At 41.8% G+C, this 13,621-nt stretch overlaps 1 protein-coding gene across 1 annotated transcript in view; it reads left to right on the top strand.

Moving 5' to 3' along the window:
* Positions 1-13,621, top strand: part of LOC140421080 (MORC family CW-type zinc finger protein 4) — a 148,238-nt gene that overhangs the window by 24,199 nt on the left and 110,418 nt on the right. Inside the window, exon 3 of the mRNA XM_072505438.1 lies at positions 11,529-11,661. Coding sequence (XP_072361539.1) covers positions 11,529-11,661 — 133 coding nt within the window. The remainder of the gene's footprint in view (positions 1-11,528; positions 11,662-13,621) is intronic.

Below are 13,621 nucleotides of genomic sequence, written 5' to 3'. Positions count from 1 at the left end.
CTTTAGGGAATCTTGATTTTATTTTTTAGCTTCAATTTCAATGTTTGTCGCTTTTTTAATGTTAACCACTTGCTAGGCACTTTAACTCAGTTAAGGAGTGAAAAAAGGCAGTTCCAGGTGTATTGAAGCTGTTCTGGAGGGTTTTCTGGATACATACAGCTTGAAAGTTGTAACCCTTTCTCTTTCCAAAGTGGCCATTCTAGGACATATAATTGTGTCACTGGAATGTTATAGAGGCAAAAGAGGGGTGAATGTGGAGCTAGGAGCAAACTGTTGATCCCCTCAAATCTGCTCCACCATTCAAATAGGTCTTGGTTGATCTGAGCCTCAACTCTTGTTTATCTACTTTGAAGCTACAACCTTTGATATCTTTACCTAACAAGAAATTATTGACCTAATTCATGAAAGTTCAAATTGAATCAGTATAAGAAAAATTCCATGTTTCTATTGACCTAATTCTTGAAAGTTCCAGTTGAATCAGTATACAATCTTTTGCAAGAAAAAAAAATCCATATTTCTATTACCCTTTGTGTGAAAATGCTTCATGAATTCCACAGTTCAATCACAAACTTGAATTATATGATTGGTTTAGAGTCTTTATTCCCTCACCAAAGGTTTCCACCTATATAACATCTCCCCTTGCCTCAGCCCATTTTGAGTCAACATACTTGACTATTCCAATGCTCAATAATTTAAGCTCAATAAAATCTCTGTCTGAATTCTATCCCATGCCAGGTCCTTTTCACGTAGGACCTCAGTTCTTGCTGACCTACATTACATGAATCCCCAATGCCATAAATGTAAAACTCCCATTCTTGTATCCCATTATATCTTCAACCTTTGCCATCAAAAACCACTTCCAACGTAATGCCCACACCCGAGAACAACGTCTTATGACACTAGCTTTTCCTGCATATGCATCCATTGTTGGCCATTCCCTGAACCATTTCACTAAAATTCCCTCCCTAATGTTAATTTTTTTTTCCAAGAACCCATATTCAGAATGTGCATTTAAACAGAGGACTCAAGCTGAAGCAGCCTGCTTAGAGGACATTGTGTATCCAGGTTTTATTTATGGAGAGATGGGACTCGTCTGCGCCAGGAACCAGCTTTGGAGGAAGTCTATTCGATTGACTGGCTGGCAATCTGTGGGTTGGTCAGGAACAGTATACTGCCTGAAAACAGTCAGCGATTGATTCCTGTGTGATGCTTTATGAGAGAACAGGGCACAAGTATTTAGCCCTGGGCAGCACGGTGGTGCAGTGGTTAGCATTGCTGCCTCACTGTGCCGAGAACCCAGGTTCGATATCGGCGCTGAGTCACTGTCAGTGTGGAGTTTGCACATTCTCCCCGTGTTTGCGTGGGTTTCGCTCCCACAACCCAAAGATGTGCAGGTTACTGTGAGCAATTTTGGGCCCCACACCTCAGGAAGGACATACAGGCACTGGAGCGGGTCCAGCGTAGATTCACACGGATGATCCCAGGAATGGTAGGCCTAACATACGATGAACGTCTGAGGATCCTGGGATTATATTCATTGAAGTTTAGGAGGTTGAGGGGAGATCTAATAGAAACTTACAAGATAATGAATGGCTTAGATAGGGTGGATGTAGGGAAGTTGTTTCCATTAGCAGGGGAGACTAGGACCTGGGGGCACAGCCTTAGAATAAAAGGGAGTCACTTTAGAACAGAGATGAGGAGAAATTTCTTCAGCCAGAGAGTGGTGGGTCTGTGGAATTCATTGCCACAGTGGGCGGTGGAGGCCGGGACGTTGAGTGTCTTTAAGGCAGAAGTTGATAAATTCTTGATTTCTCGAGGAATTAAGGGCTATGGAGAGAGAGCGGGTAAATGGAGTTGAAATCAGCCATGATTGAATGGTGGAGTGGACTCGATGGGCCGAATGGCCTTACTTCCGCTCCTATGTCTTATGGTCTTATAGGTTAGGTGGATTGGCCACGCTAATTTGTCCCTTAATTGGAAGAAATGAATTGGGTACTCTAAATTTAAAAAAAAGAAATATGTAGACCTTGGAATGGAACGGAACAGTCTCTTTTTAAAATTAATACATTTAGAGTACCCAATTTTTTTTTTTCCAATTAAGGGGCAATTTAGTGTGGTTAATCCACCTAGTCTGCACATCTTTGGGTTGTGGGGATGAGTCCCACGCAAACACAGGGGGAATGTGCAAACTCCACATGGACAGTGACCCAGGGCCAGGATCGAACACGGGTCCTCAGCGCTGTAAGGCAGCAGAGCTAACCACTGCGCCACCGTGCCGCCCTGAACAGCCTCTCTCTCGCTGCTGAAGTGAAGAACTGTTTTATTGTTTTAAAAGCAGTGAGTGCCTGGAAAATCTTTTCTGTAAACTTGAAAGGATCCTGAATCTACAAAAAAAGAAGACAACCGTGCCAAAGCATACCATCTCGTGCCAAGAAGGAAGAAGTATTGAAACAGGGGTTCGGAAGGGGTATTAGCTAGTCAGTTGTATTTCTTTTGCCTATTTAATTATAATACTGTTAATAATAAAAGGTTACTTGTGTTTAGTGACTGTGGTCAATTTAAGTCAACCAAAGCCATAGGAATTAATGTAACATTTAATTTCACCTGTGTTGCGACTCTAGGTCAAATGGGGCTGGAATTGACCGCGCACTAGCCCAGAGTGTTGTGACACTAATCTCCTGCCTGTCCATCTCTCTTTCTTATTTTTAAGGCCTTCCTTAAAAGCTGCCTTTTTGACAAAGACTATGGACCAGAAATCCCAAACAGATCTCTGCTTTGCTGACAGAAATTACACAATGTATGACTTTTATTGTGACTATTTCACAAATCTTTGAATCAGACTCATTGGCTACTTCTGTTTTTTGAGCACCGTGTTCTTCTAAAAGGGCTTGCTTAATTTGTGCTGCAACTAAAATTGCTGTTTACTGTGTACTGAAAGGTTTAGGCAGGGTATCACCCTTTGAGCAAAATGCCAGCAAACCACCCTTTTTCTCTGCGCCTGGTCTCCTCCCCTTACCCCAGCCAGTTTTCTGGGATCAGGTTATTTTCTATATTCTACATGTGCTCATTTGAAAGTGGACAAATACTTGCTGCGGTGTCTTGTATCAAGCAGCCTCCAGGCTGGTTGAATATATATGTAAAATTATCATTTGTTAGCAATTTTGATAAAGCACAATTGTGCATGTATATAAAAATGCACTGCAGATCTCTTTTTTTTAAAAAGATTTGAGGGAAACCTGATTGTTGGTGTTAAATATTTTCCATTGAACTATAATAGACACCCAACAATACAGTTAGATTACAGATATTTCCTATCCACATACAGAATGTGTCTGGAGAGGGTATTGATATCACTAGAGTCGGGCAATAGTTTCAGGTTTATCACTGATGATTGTAGTCAGGTGATCAGTTAAAAGTAACACACAAAGCAAATTGGCCTGACATTAAGCCTAATTCATTTTCCTATCATGTTATTTCTATCAAAAGTTAAATAAGTTCAGTGACAATTATTCTGTTTCAAAGATTACATTTTTTTTAGATTTCAAGGCAGAGATTAAGATTCCACCTCTTTATGCAAGCGTTAATAACCACCCCAGTGAGGGTAGAATGGGCTGCCGGTTACTAGTTTTGATCAATTCCTAACAGCATCAGTTGAGCTGTGCCGGAGTAAAAGGGAACTGTTTTGTAAGAGGTAGTCACAGAAATGTGTTGCAGTTATACTGTTAAAAATCAGCATGTTGCAGTTTTCCTTCCTGTTCTGTAATGTTGCTCACTGCATAATTTTGAATATACAAGTTTGTCTTGCATTCTTTTCCTGTCACGTCACGTGATGTTACCATCACAACAAGGATCAGAATCACAAGAGAAAAGAGTGCAATTATTATTGCCTGAGAAAAAGGTTGTATTTTTTAACAATACAAATTCCGAACAAGAAATTGCTGAACTGTAGAGAGAAATATATTATTATGATGCAACACGCATCATAACACGCCTGTGGAATATGCAAATTAAAGTCTTGAAAATCAGCATTCCAGTTTAAAAATTAAATATTTATTTTAAAAAAGGGGGCTGGATTCTCTGCCCCGCCACATTTCTGTTTCAGCACGCCAGCGGATGCTCCGTTATGCCCGCTGGTCAATGGGGTTTCCCATTGTGGGGCAGCCCCACGCTGTCTGGAAACCCCCAGGCTGCTGGCAAAATGGAGCATCCCACCGGCGGAGAATCTAGCCCAAGATATTTACAAGTTCTGGAAATGTAAGAAAATTTGCCCTCTTGAATTTTAGTTTTAATTGGAGTGATATAAATTGTTGGAACGTAAAGAAGGTTACTGGCTAGACCGTTTAGATATCATGAAATCTTGAGGGAAAATACGAGACCCACCTTGAATTAGAACCGAAATAAAAAAGGGACAGATTAGGGGTGAGAACATTGCCAATGGAAATTACTGAAAATTGTTTAAACTATAAATTCACTTTCTTCTATGTTCTTATTGCATTTAATATCAGGGATTTCTGGGCAGCACTAAAAGTAGACTGTTCATTGTAGAACAGACCAGTGGCAAGCTGATTTGAAGTGAGTGCATTTGAAGGTTTCAATTTCCTGGGTTTAGAAAGGCATGACCAAGTGGGGCCTTTAGTGATGAATGATCTAAGAGAACTTTATTTTTCCAAGAACTTAAAAATGAGATGTCTATTCAACATCCTGTACGCGCCACTGGATTTAAGTCAGATTTGCACCATACTCTGGATCAGCCGATAGATGCCGGGAGGTCCCTCTTCTGGGATCTACCCGACTCGCCATGCCTCATGAGGTCTCACGTGATCTCGCAAGACGTCACAATGTGAAACCCGCCCATTGTGGGCAGATAATTTCTTAGCAAATCTGCACAGTAGAGTGAGATATGCATTTCCGCTATCTAACCAAGGCATTGAGATCTTACCCCTTCACCTTGGAGAACTCGAGCGAGTGCCGTTCAGTGCTGGTCTCCACAAATTGGGACCAGGAGGAACAGCACTTGTAGGGGTCCCCAGAGATTGGAGGCCCACAGGTGCTTGCCCTCTGGGCAGGGTGGCAACCTGGCTCTGCTGGTACTAGCCGGATACCTTGGCACTGGTGCCTGGTACTGCCAGACTAGCACCCTGGCAATGCCACCTGGGTGCCAGCCTGACACAGCCAAGGTGTTTAGTGGCACTGCCAGCTGGCAGGGGCACTGCCAGGGTGCCAGGCTGGCAGTGCCAAGATGCCAAATGGGCATTTTTGTAAGTTGGGGATTGGCCCCGTCGTGATACAGTTAACCACATCATCCTCCTCCAATGCGTCTCTCCAGTTGAGTGGCACTACTATTACCAATCCAGTCATGGACACAGCGAACCTTCTGCAGTGGTTTCTTTTCCATCCCCTTCTCTGCTACCTCTGGAGCCTCCATACATACATATATATTTCTAATCGATACGTACCCCTCACCAACATCAACATAATAGACAATGTCGGATTCAACACTGACAACATCCAGCCTCACCTGTTCATTACCTCTCATTCCCTCCACTGCTTTGTTGTCAGATCGCTTGTTCAGCATCCAGCTCTGGTTGAGCTGAAATGTTCGCACAATTAAACTCAGTTCATTCCATTTCCTGCTCCCAGCGTTTACCTCAAGCAGACTTTTCACAACCAAAGATCTTGGGCAGGATTCACGGGTGGGGGTGCACTGCCGGTGGGAAAGGAGAATCCCAACAGCCGTAAAGATCCAACCTTTATTGCATGCTTGGCTTGACTTTCAATCTCGTATTCTCTCCATCACAAAGACCACCTACTTCCGCCTGCATAATTTTGCATGCCTCTATCCTTTCCTCACTGAATGTGCTAAAGTACTTCAAGCTTCTCTGATCAGTTTCCCATCTCCACTGCTTTTCTCCCTTGTCCTCGTAAGATTTAAAAAAAAATGTATTTTATTACCAACATGTATAAAAACAGGTTACAACACATAACACCCCAGGAAACATCAACTATATAAACTTTTCCCCCCTTTTCACCCTGCCCCCCCCATCCCCCGTGATGATCAGCTCCTCAAACACGGTCACAAGCATCCCCCACCTGCTCTGAAACCCCTCTGCAGAGCCCCTTAACTCCTTTTTTACCTTCTCCAACTGTAGGAAGTCATACAGGTCACTCAACACCGGTGGCGATGCCGACCGCCACCCCAGTAAAATTCGGCATCGTACAATCAGTGAGGCAAAGGCCACGACATTGGTCTTCCTCCTCTCCATGAGCTCCGACTTCTCTGAAACCCCAAATATCGCCACCATCGGGTCCGGGTCCACCTCCTCCTCCATTATCCTGGCGAAGACCACGAACACTCCCGCCCAGAATCTTCCCAATTTTTCACAACCCCAAAATATGTGCACATGATTCGCTGGTCCCCGCACACACCTCTCTCACTCATCTGCTACCCCCTGAAAATACCCACTCATTCTCGTCCGAGTCATATGCACCCTGCGCACCACCTTAAACTGTATCGGGCTCATCCTTGCACAGGAGGAGGTCCCGTTTACCCTATGCAATGCCTCACTCTATATCTCCAATTGATCTCCCTTCCCAACTCCGCTTCCCATTTCTCCTTGATCTTCACCACCCGCTCGCCTCCCTGCTCCCCCCCAGCCACTTGTATATATCCGTAATTCTTCCCTCCAATTCCACATCCTGAAGAGCAGTCGCTCCAGCAGAGTGCATCCCGGCAACCTAGGGAACCCCCTCCAGACATTTTGCATAAAGTCCCTAACCTGCAGATACCTGGTCACTCTCCTCGGCAGCTCTACCCTATCCCATAGCTCCTCCAGACTGGCGAACCCTTCCTCCAAATACAAATCCCTCACCTTGGCCAGCCCCACTTCCCTCCCCCTCCTGTATACACTATCCACCCCCTCCGGCTCAAACCCATTATTCCGCACAGCGGCGTTAACACCGACATCCCTTCCACCCTAAATTGCCCCCTCAACTGATTCCATATTTTCACCGTGGACTGTACCACCTGGCTCCCTGAATATCTACTCGGATCACCATAGCCCTCAAACTGAGCCTATTTCTAATAAGCTTGAGCTCGTCTCAAACTTTCCCCAAGTCCAATTCATCCGTCATCCTTATGCTTGCTAACATACATTGGCCTCTGGTCCACCAACACCTTAACATTAAAGTTTTAATCGACGTTGTGATCTGTCCACAGGTTCACCGCCCCCTGCTTTAATCTCTCTGAGAATTCTCCATCATTCCAGCTCTGTCTTCCTACTGTTGGTGGCTGTGCTTTCAACTATCTATGCTCAAAGGTCTGTAATTCCCTGCCTAAACTTGTCTACTCCTTGTTTATTCACACCTTTAAAACCTTTCTTCTTTGAGCAAACTTATAGCTGCCTCTGCTAATATGTCCTTATTTAGCTCGGTGTCAATTTTTATCTGAATTCAAACCCTTGAAATGCTTTGGGATGCTTTACTAGGTTAAGATACTTATAAATGCAAGTTTTTATTGTTAAAGGTTGCTATTACTGTACATCTTTGTAATTTTTTCAATAAAAGACTTGCAATTACGAAATAAGTTCTTTGGAAAGATTCTTTTAAATTTCATTTTAACACCTTGTGGTGGTTACTACAAAGACAACTAATTGGAGATTTGTAAGCAAGAAAATGACAACGAAAATTATGCTCAGGATTTAGGGTATGTAGCAAGATTACATTTATTGTACATTTGGTGTTGTTGTGCAAAGTCACGTCCTTGTCATAAGTTTGAATGACTCCGTGGCATGCCAGGCTACGTGAGAAGGTGTTAAAAGTCACTGACAGATGGAACTCGAGTCACATCTGAACTAATGCAAGTAGGAATGGAGGCTTCCATCTCTGAAGACATTAGTGAATCAGTTGGGTTTTTCGAGCTATCCATCAATTTTCATTAGAATATTGTTTTGCTGCACTCGGCCACAAATTTTCAAATTTATTGAGTTCAGCTTAATCTGCCATAGTGAGATTTGAATTTGTAATCTCTAGATTGCTTGTATAACATTATTACTGCAGTGTCAGCTGTGGCTTCATGGATAGCATTCCTGCCTCTGAGCCAGAAGGCTCAAATCCCAATGTCGAGACTTGATCAACAAAATTTAGGCTGACACTTCAGTGAGTATTGAGGTAGTGCTGTACTGTTGGAGGTGTTGTGGTTTGAACAAATCTTTAAACTTGGGCCCTGTCGAGTGGACACAAAAGGTCCCATGGCACTATTTTGAAAAAGAGCAGAGAAGATATTCTTGATGTCCTGACCAATATTTATTTATCAATCAAAGAGCAATGTTTAGATAACACTGTGGTAAAGTATCCCAAGTGACTATAGGTGTCTTGTAAAGCAAAATTTGAAGCTGAGCTACAAAGGCGATATTGAGGCGCTGTCAGAAAATCATTATCTGGCCATTATCACGTTGCTTTTATGAGAACTTGCTGTGCACAAATTGGCTGTCATAGAATTTACAGTGCAGAAGGAGGCCATTTGGCCCATCGAGTCTGGATCGGCCCTTGGAAAGAGCACCCCACTTAAGCCCACACCTCCACCCCACCCCGGTAACTCAGTAACCCCACCTAACCTTTTTGGACACTAAGGGCAATTTATCATGGCCAGTCCACCTCACCTGCACATGCTTGGACTGCGGGAGGAAACCGGAGCACCTGGAGGAAACCCACGCAGACAGGGGGGAAAACGTCATGGTTTCTGCATTACAACGGTGACTACACTTCAAGAGATATTTTATTGGCTGTAAAACACTTTGGGACACGCTGAGGCTGTGAAAGGCACTATAATCAATGTAAATCATTATTTTCAATGCTACCTCCCTCCAATAATAATAACATCCAGTATCTTTCACACATTGTGCTCTGGGTTTTTGATATTAATCAAGCAGCGTCTTTAGTTCCACATGCTAATTAGGCAGTTAAACGACAGCCCGGAAGCCTGAGAGGGACAAACAAGGAGTTTTGTGATGCACTTGACAGCGGTTGCAACATACTGAAAATGGACATGTATAATTTATATTTTCAAAATGACAATAGATTTGAACCTTGTTCCTAAAGGCTTAATAGGCTACTGTCAATAATCAAAAAAACAATAGAATCAATAAGCAGAAATAAAACACAAGGATAAAATTAACTTGATAACTGGCAGGTAGAACAGCTTTAGAAAGATTAAGAGTTTGGCTTCATCAACTTCATCGATGTTTTTAAATTAGCATTTCCAATTAATAGGCGGAGGAAGCCATCTGTAGTGTAACTAAATCTCAAATAATGTTCTTAATGTAAATACATAGGAGACTTTACAGACTGAGATCAGTGGTTATCTGGATTGTGGATTAGTCAGTAGTCAAGACCAGGAAGGAGTGGTGGGTAGCCATAAAAGCAATTTGATTGTTTTGGGGAAACGTATTGATTGGGGTGTCTTTAGTATCTTGTTCCTTGAATATATAAATTCATCAAATTGAAAAGTAAATGCAAAGTATTTAGCAGATTTTATTAAACTGGAATAGTGAACTCACTATACCTGGTGTTTGGTAGTAATAAAAACAGATGAGCTAGCTGCTCGGTGACTGAGATCATGACCTGCAAGTTCATGCTGAAACCATACCGAGCTGTGGTCAAGTCACATTTGGTGTAATGCATACATATCTGATTACTGTGATTTACAGAAACCATGCAGAGATAATATAATGATGAGCAGAAAGGCTGATTTTCTAGGTCAGAAAAGAGCGGAGGGAGCAGCTCAATTAAAGTGGGCTGAAAGGAGATTTCGGTGGAGATTTGGGAGACACTGGCAGGCATTATGAGGGAGTCAGCGGACACCAGGGAGATACCAGTGGCATTGAAATAGGTCGAAGTGCCTATATTCCAACAGAGTGACAAATTCAACATACCTACTTTATTCTAATGTAATATAATGGAATCCAATATTTAATGTCTGTGAACATGGATTCCAAAGAGGAAGATTCTACTTAACTAATCTCTTTGACCTCAAGGAGTCGATATCCTTGCTGCAGTTTGGTAAACCCTACAACATTTTATAGCTCAATCTCCAGAAGGCATTTCAAAAACTTCCAACCAAATAGCTCAAAGTGGCGTGCATTCAAGGTATATCTTGAGTACAAAAAATAAATTGGCTGGTGGGGAAAAACAAAAACAACAGGTGCTTTCTATTATTGTTGTTTAGAGAAGGTAGGTAGAAGTCAGAACGATGGAAGTGAGCAAGAATATTCCAGGGCCAATAGTTCTGAGAACAAAAAGCAGAAAGGGGGTGAAAATATTTGCATAGCGATTGGATCATATTGTAGCCAGCAAAAATTCAGAAGATTGTAGAATGAAAGATTTAACCATTAAAGAAACAGATTATTTTGTAATTGGAATGAGAAACAAGAAACAAGAGTTGGTCAAAAGTTCTGTAAACCCAAAGGAAATGTTTGCTCAGGAATTCACTCAGTTTAGGAAAAAGGAGGATAGTTCAAAGGCTCAAGAACTAAAAGTGCATTGGAACAGTTTTCACTGAAACAGGAGGAGAAAAGAATGAATTCTTGCACAAGGTGAGCTGAGAAGAAGCGTTGGGGAGTTTCAACTTATCACCCAAATGTAACTTGTCTTTTCCATCTCTAGAATCCAGCAGAACTGATGTGCACAGAATTTTCTAATTTTGCTGTTAGTCTTTAGTCAGTAGCATCACGGCTATATGGATAGTGATAAAGTAACTCCAGTGCAATGACATTATTGGAAAAAAATTGACAACATGTTTAAAGTAAGGTAAGAAGTGGGTTGAAACACATTTCCTTCGTGCTAGCTACCATAGAACTGCTGGAATAACAACTGCCTGTTGTATCCGAGCATATTTGAGGACATAATTATAAGTGTGTCCCTAATTCAAGCCTTTGTTGAACTTCCTCATACCAGACAATCAACAATTGGAGCATCACTTTGGGTCTCTGCATCTCTTTAATGAGGAGTCGAAACATCAGCCAGGTGCCTTGCATCTGCAGGAAAGTGAGTAATCATTCAATGACAAAAGGGATTGACCTATACCGTGAAATCCTTTGTGATTGAATTACCTGCCAACATTTGCCATCTGAGAAAAGGCCACTTGTATGAGGCATCCATGAATCACAGGCCTCTGTGGAACTAGATCTAGCATAAAACAGCCTTCAGGGGAGTGAGGGCAAAATTTAAAGGATGTAGGACAGAAGAACTGTTCGATTAGGATGTAAGGGAATCTTGATATTAATTGAATCATGAGCAATCTCCTTTAAAAGTAAACTATAACATGTATAATGTTTGTGTAAATGCATTCCCTCCAAATACCTTAAAGATGTGCAGTTAATTTTATTGTATTGGTTGGTTTCTGTTTCATGACCATTTTTGAGAAGTTGACAAATGTATAAGAATTTGTGCATAGTTTCAATTTGATGCTCAATCTCTTTCTGTAGGCTAGAAGCCAGTAACTGCTTTAATGATAGGTCCCTTTTCTATTCCAGATAATGCATGTGATCCAGGAGTGTGTGCCAAACAAATGTGGATTGACGTGACTGAGATTAAAAATGAGCTGTGTCTGATCTTCACTGATAATGGGAATGGAATGACTCCAATTAAACTACACAAAATGTTGAGGTAGGGTGCTTAAGGTTGAACAAAATGAGTTACATTTTATTAAAATACTTGTCAAAGAACATTTTAGAAGTATACAAAATGCAATTTAGAATTTATTTAGTGAGCTAAATATAGTATAGAATAGTGCAGCAAAGTACACATCTAAAAGGTAATGTAGAACAGAACTCTGATATACTGTTGAAAAGTGCACAATTCTGAATCCATTATGAACTTCCTTCTTACACCTGTTGATATATTAATTAAAATATCGCCAAGTCCTTTCACTTAGTTATTCTCACTGCTTGACATTTTCAGAAAAAGCAAGAACGTACAAAAAGGTGAGCAAAGACCACCAGGCCAATCCATCCCACCCCACATCGATGTTCCATGACCTTCAAGGCACAAGTCAGAACATAAGAACTAGGAGCAGGAGTAGGCCATCTGGCCCCTTGAGCCTGCTCCACCATTCAATGAGATCATGGCTGATCTTTTGTGGACTCAGCTCCATTTTCCGGCATGAACACCATAACCCTTAATCCCTTTATTCTTCAAAAAACTATCTATCTTTATCTTAAAAACATTTAATGAAGGAGCCTCTACTGCTTCACTGGACAAGGAATTCCATAGATTCACAACCCTTTGGGTGAAGAAGTTCCTCCTAAATCTAAATCTACTTCCCCTTATTTTGAGGCTATGCCCCCTAGTTCTGCTTTCACCCGCCAATTGAAACAACCTGCCCGCATCTATCCTATCTATTCCCTTCATAATCTTATATGTTTCTATAAGATCCCCCCTCATCCTTCTAAATTCCAATGAGTACAGTCCCAGTCTACTCAACCTCTCCTCGTAATCCAACCCCTTCAGCTCTGGGATTAACCTAGTGAATCTCCTCTGCACACCCTCCAGTGCCAGTACGTCCTTTCTCAAGTAAGGAGACCAAAACTGAACACAATACTCCAGGTGTGGCCTCACTAACACCTTATACAATTGCAGCAGAACCTCCCTAGTCTTAAACTCCATCCCTCTAGCAATGAAGGACAAAATTCCATTTGCCTTCTTAATCACCTGTTGCACCTGAAAACCAACTTTTTGCGACTCATGCACTAGCACACCCAGGTCTCTCTGCACAGCAGCATGTTTTAATATTTTATCATTTAAATAATAATCCCTTTTGCTGTTATTCCTACCAAAATGGATAACCTCACATTTGTCAACATTGTATTCCATCTGCCAGACCCCAGCCCATTCACTTAGCCTATCCAAATCCCTCTGCAGACTTCCAGTATCCTCTGCACTTTTTGCTTTACCACTTATCTTAGTGTCGTCTGCAAACTTGGACACATTGCCCTTGGTCCCCAACTCCAAATCATCTATGTAAATTGTGAACAGTTGTGGGCCCAACACTGATCCCTGAGGGACACCACTAGCTACAGATTGCCAACCAGAGAAACACCCATTAATCCCCACTCTTTGCTTTCTATTAATTAACCAATCCTCTATCCATGCTACTACTTTCCCCTTAATGCAATGCATCTTTATCTTATGCAACAACCTTTTGTGTGGCACCTTGTCATAGGCTTTCTGGAAATCCAGATATACCACATCCATTGGCTCCCCGTTATCTACCACACTGTTAATGTCCTCAAAAAATGCCACTAAATTAGTTAGGCACGACCTGCCCTTTATGAACCCATGCTGCGTCTGTCCAATGGGACAATTTTACTCTCATAATCTATCTTACTCTTCTTTATAGCTTTTTTAGTAGCTTTCTGTTGCCCCCTATAGATTTCCCAGTCCTCTAGCCTCCCACTAATCTTTGCTACTTTGTATGTTTTTTCCTTCAATTTGATACTCTTCCTTATTTCCTTAGATATCCACGGTCGATTTTCCCTCTTTTTACCGTCCTTCCTTTTTGTTGGTATAAACCTTTTATACCAACAAAAAGGTGGGATGGAATGCTCTCCAAGCATCCAATGCTAGT

The sequence above is a fragment of the Scyliorhinus torazame genome, chromosome 5, assembly GCF_047496885.1.
Source record: "Scyliorhinus torazame isolate Kashiwa2021f chromosome 5, sScyTor2.1, whole genome shotgun sequence".
Lineage (NCBI taxonomy): Eukaryota > Metazoa > Chordata > Chondrichthyes > Carcharhiniformes > Scyliorhinidae > Scyliorhinus > Scyliorhinus torazame.
This window is presented reverse-complemented; position numbering and strand designations above follow the sequence as displayed.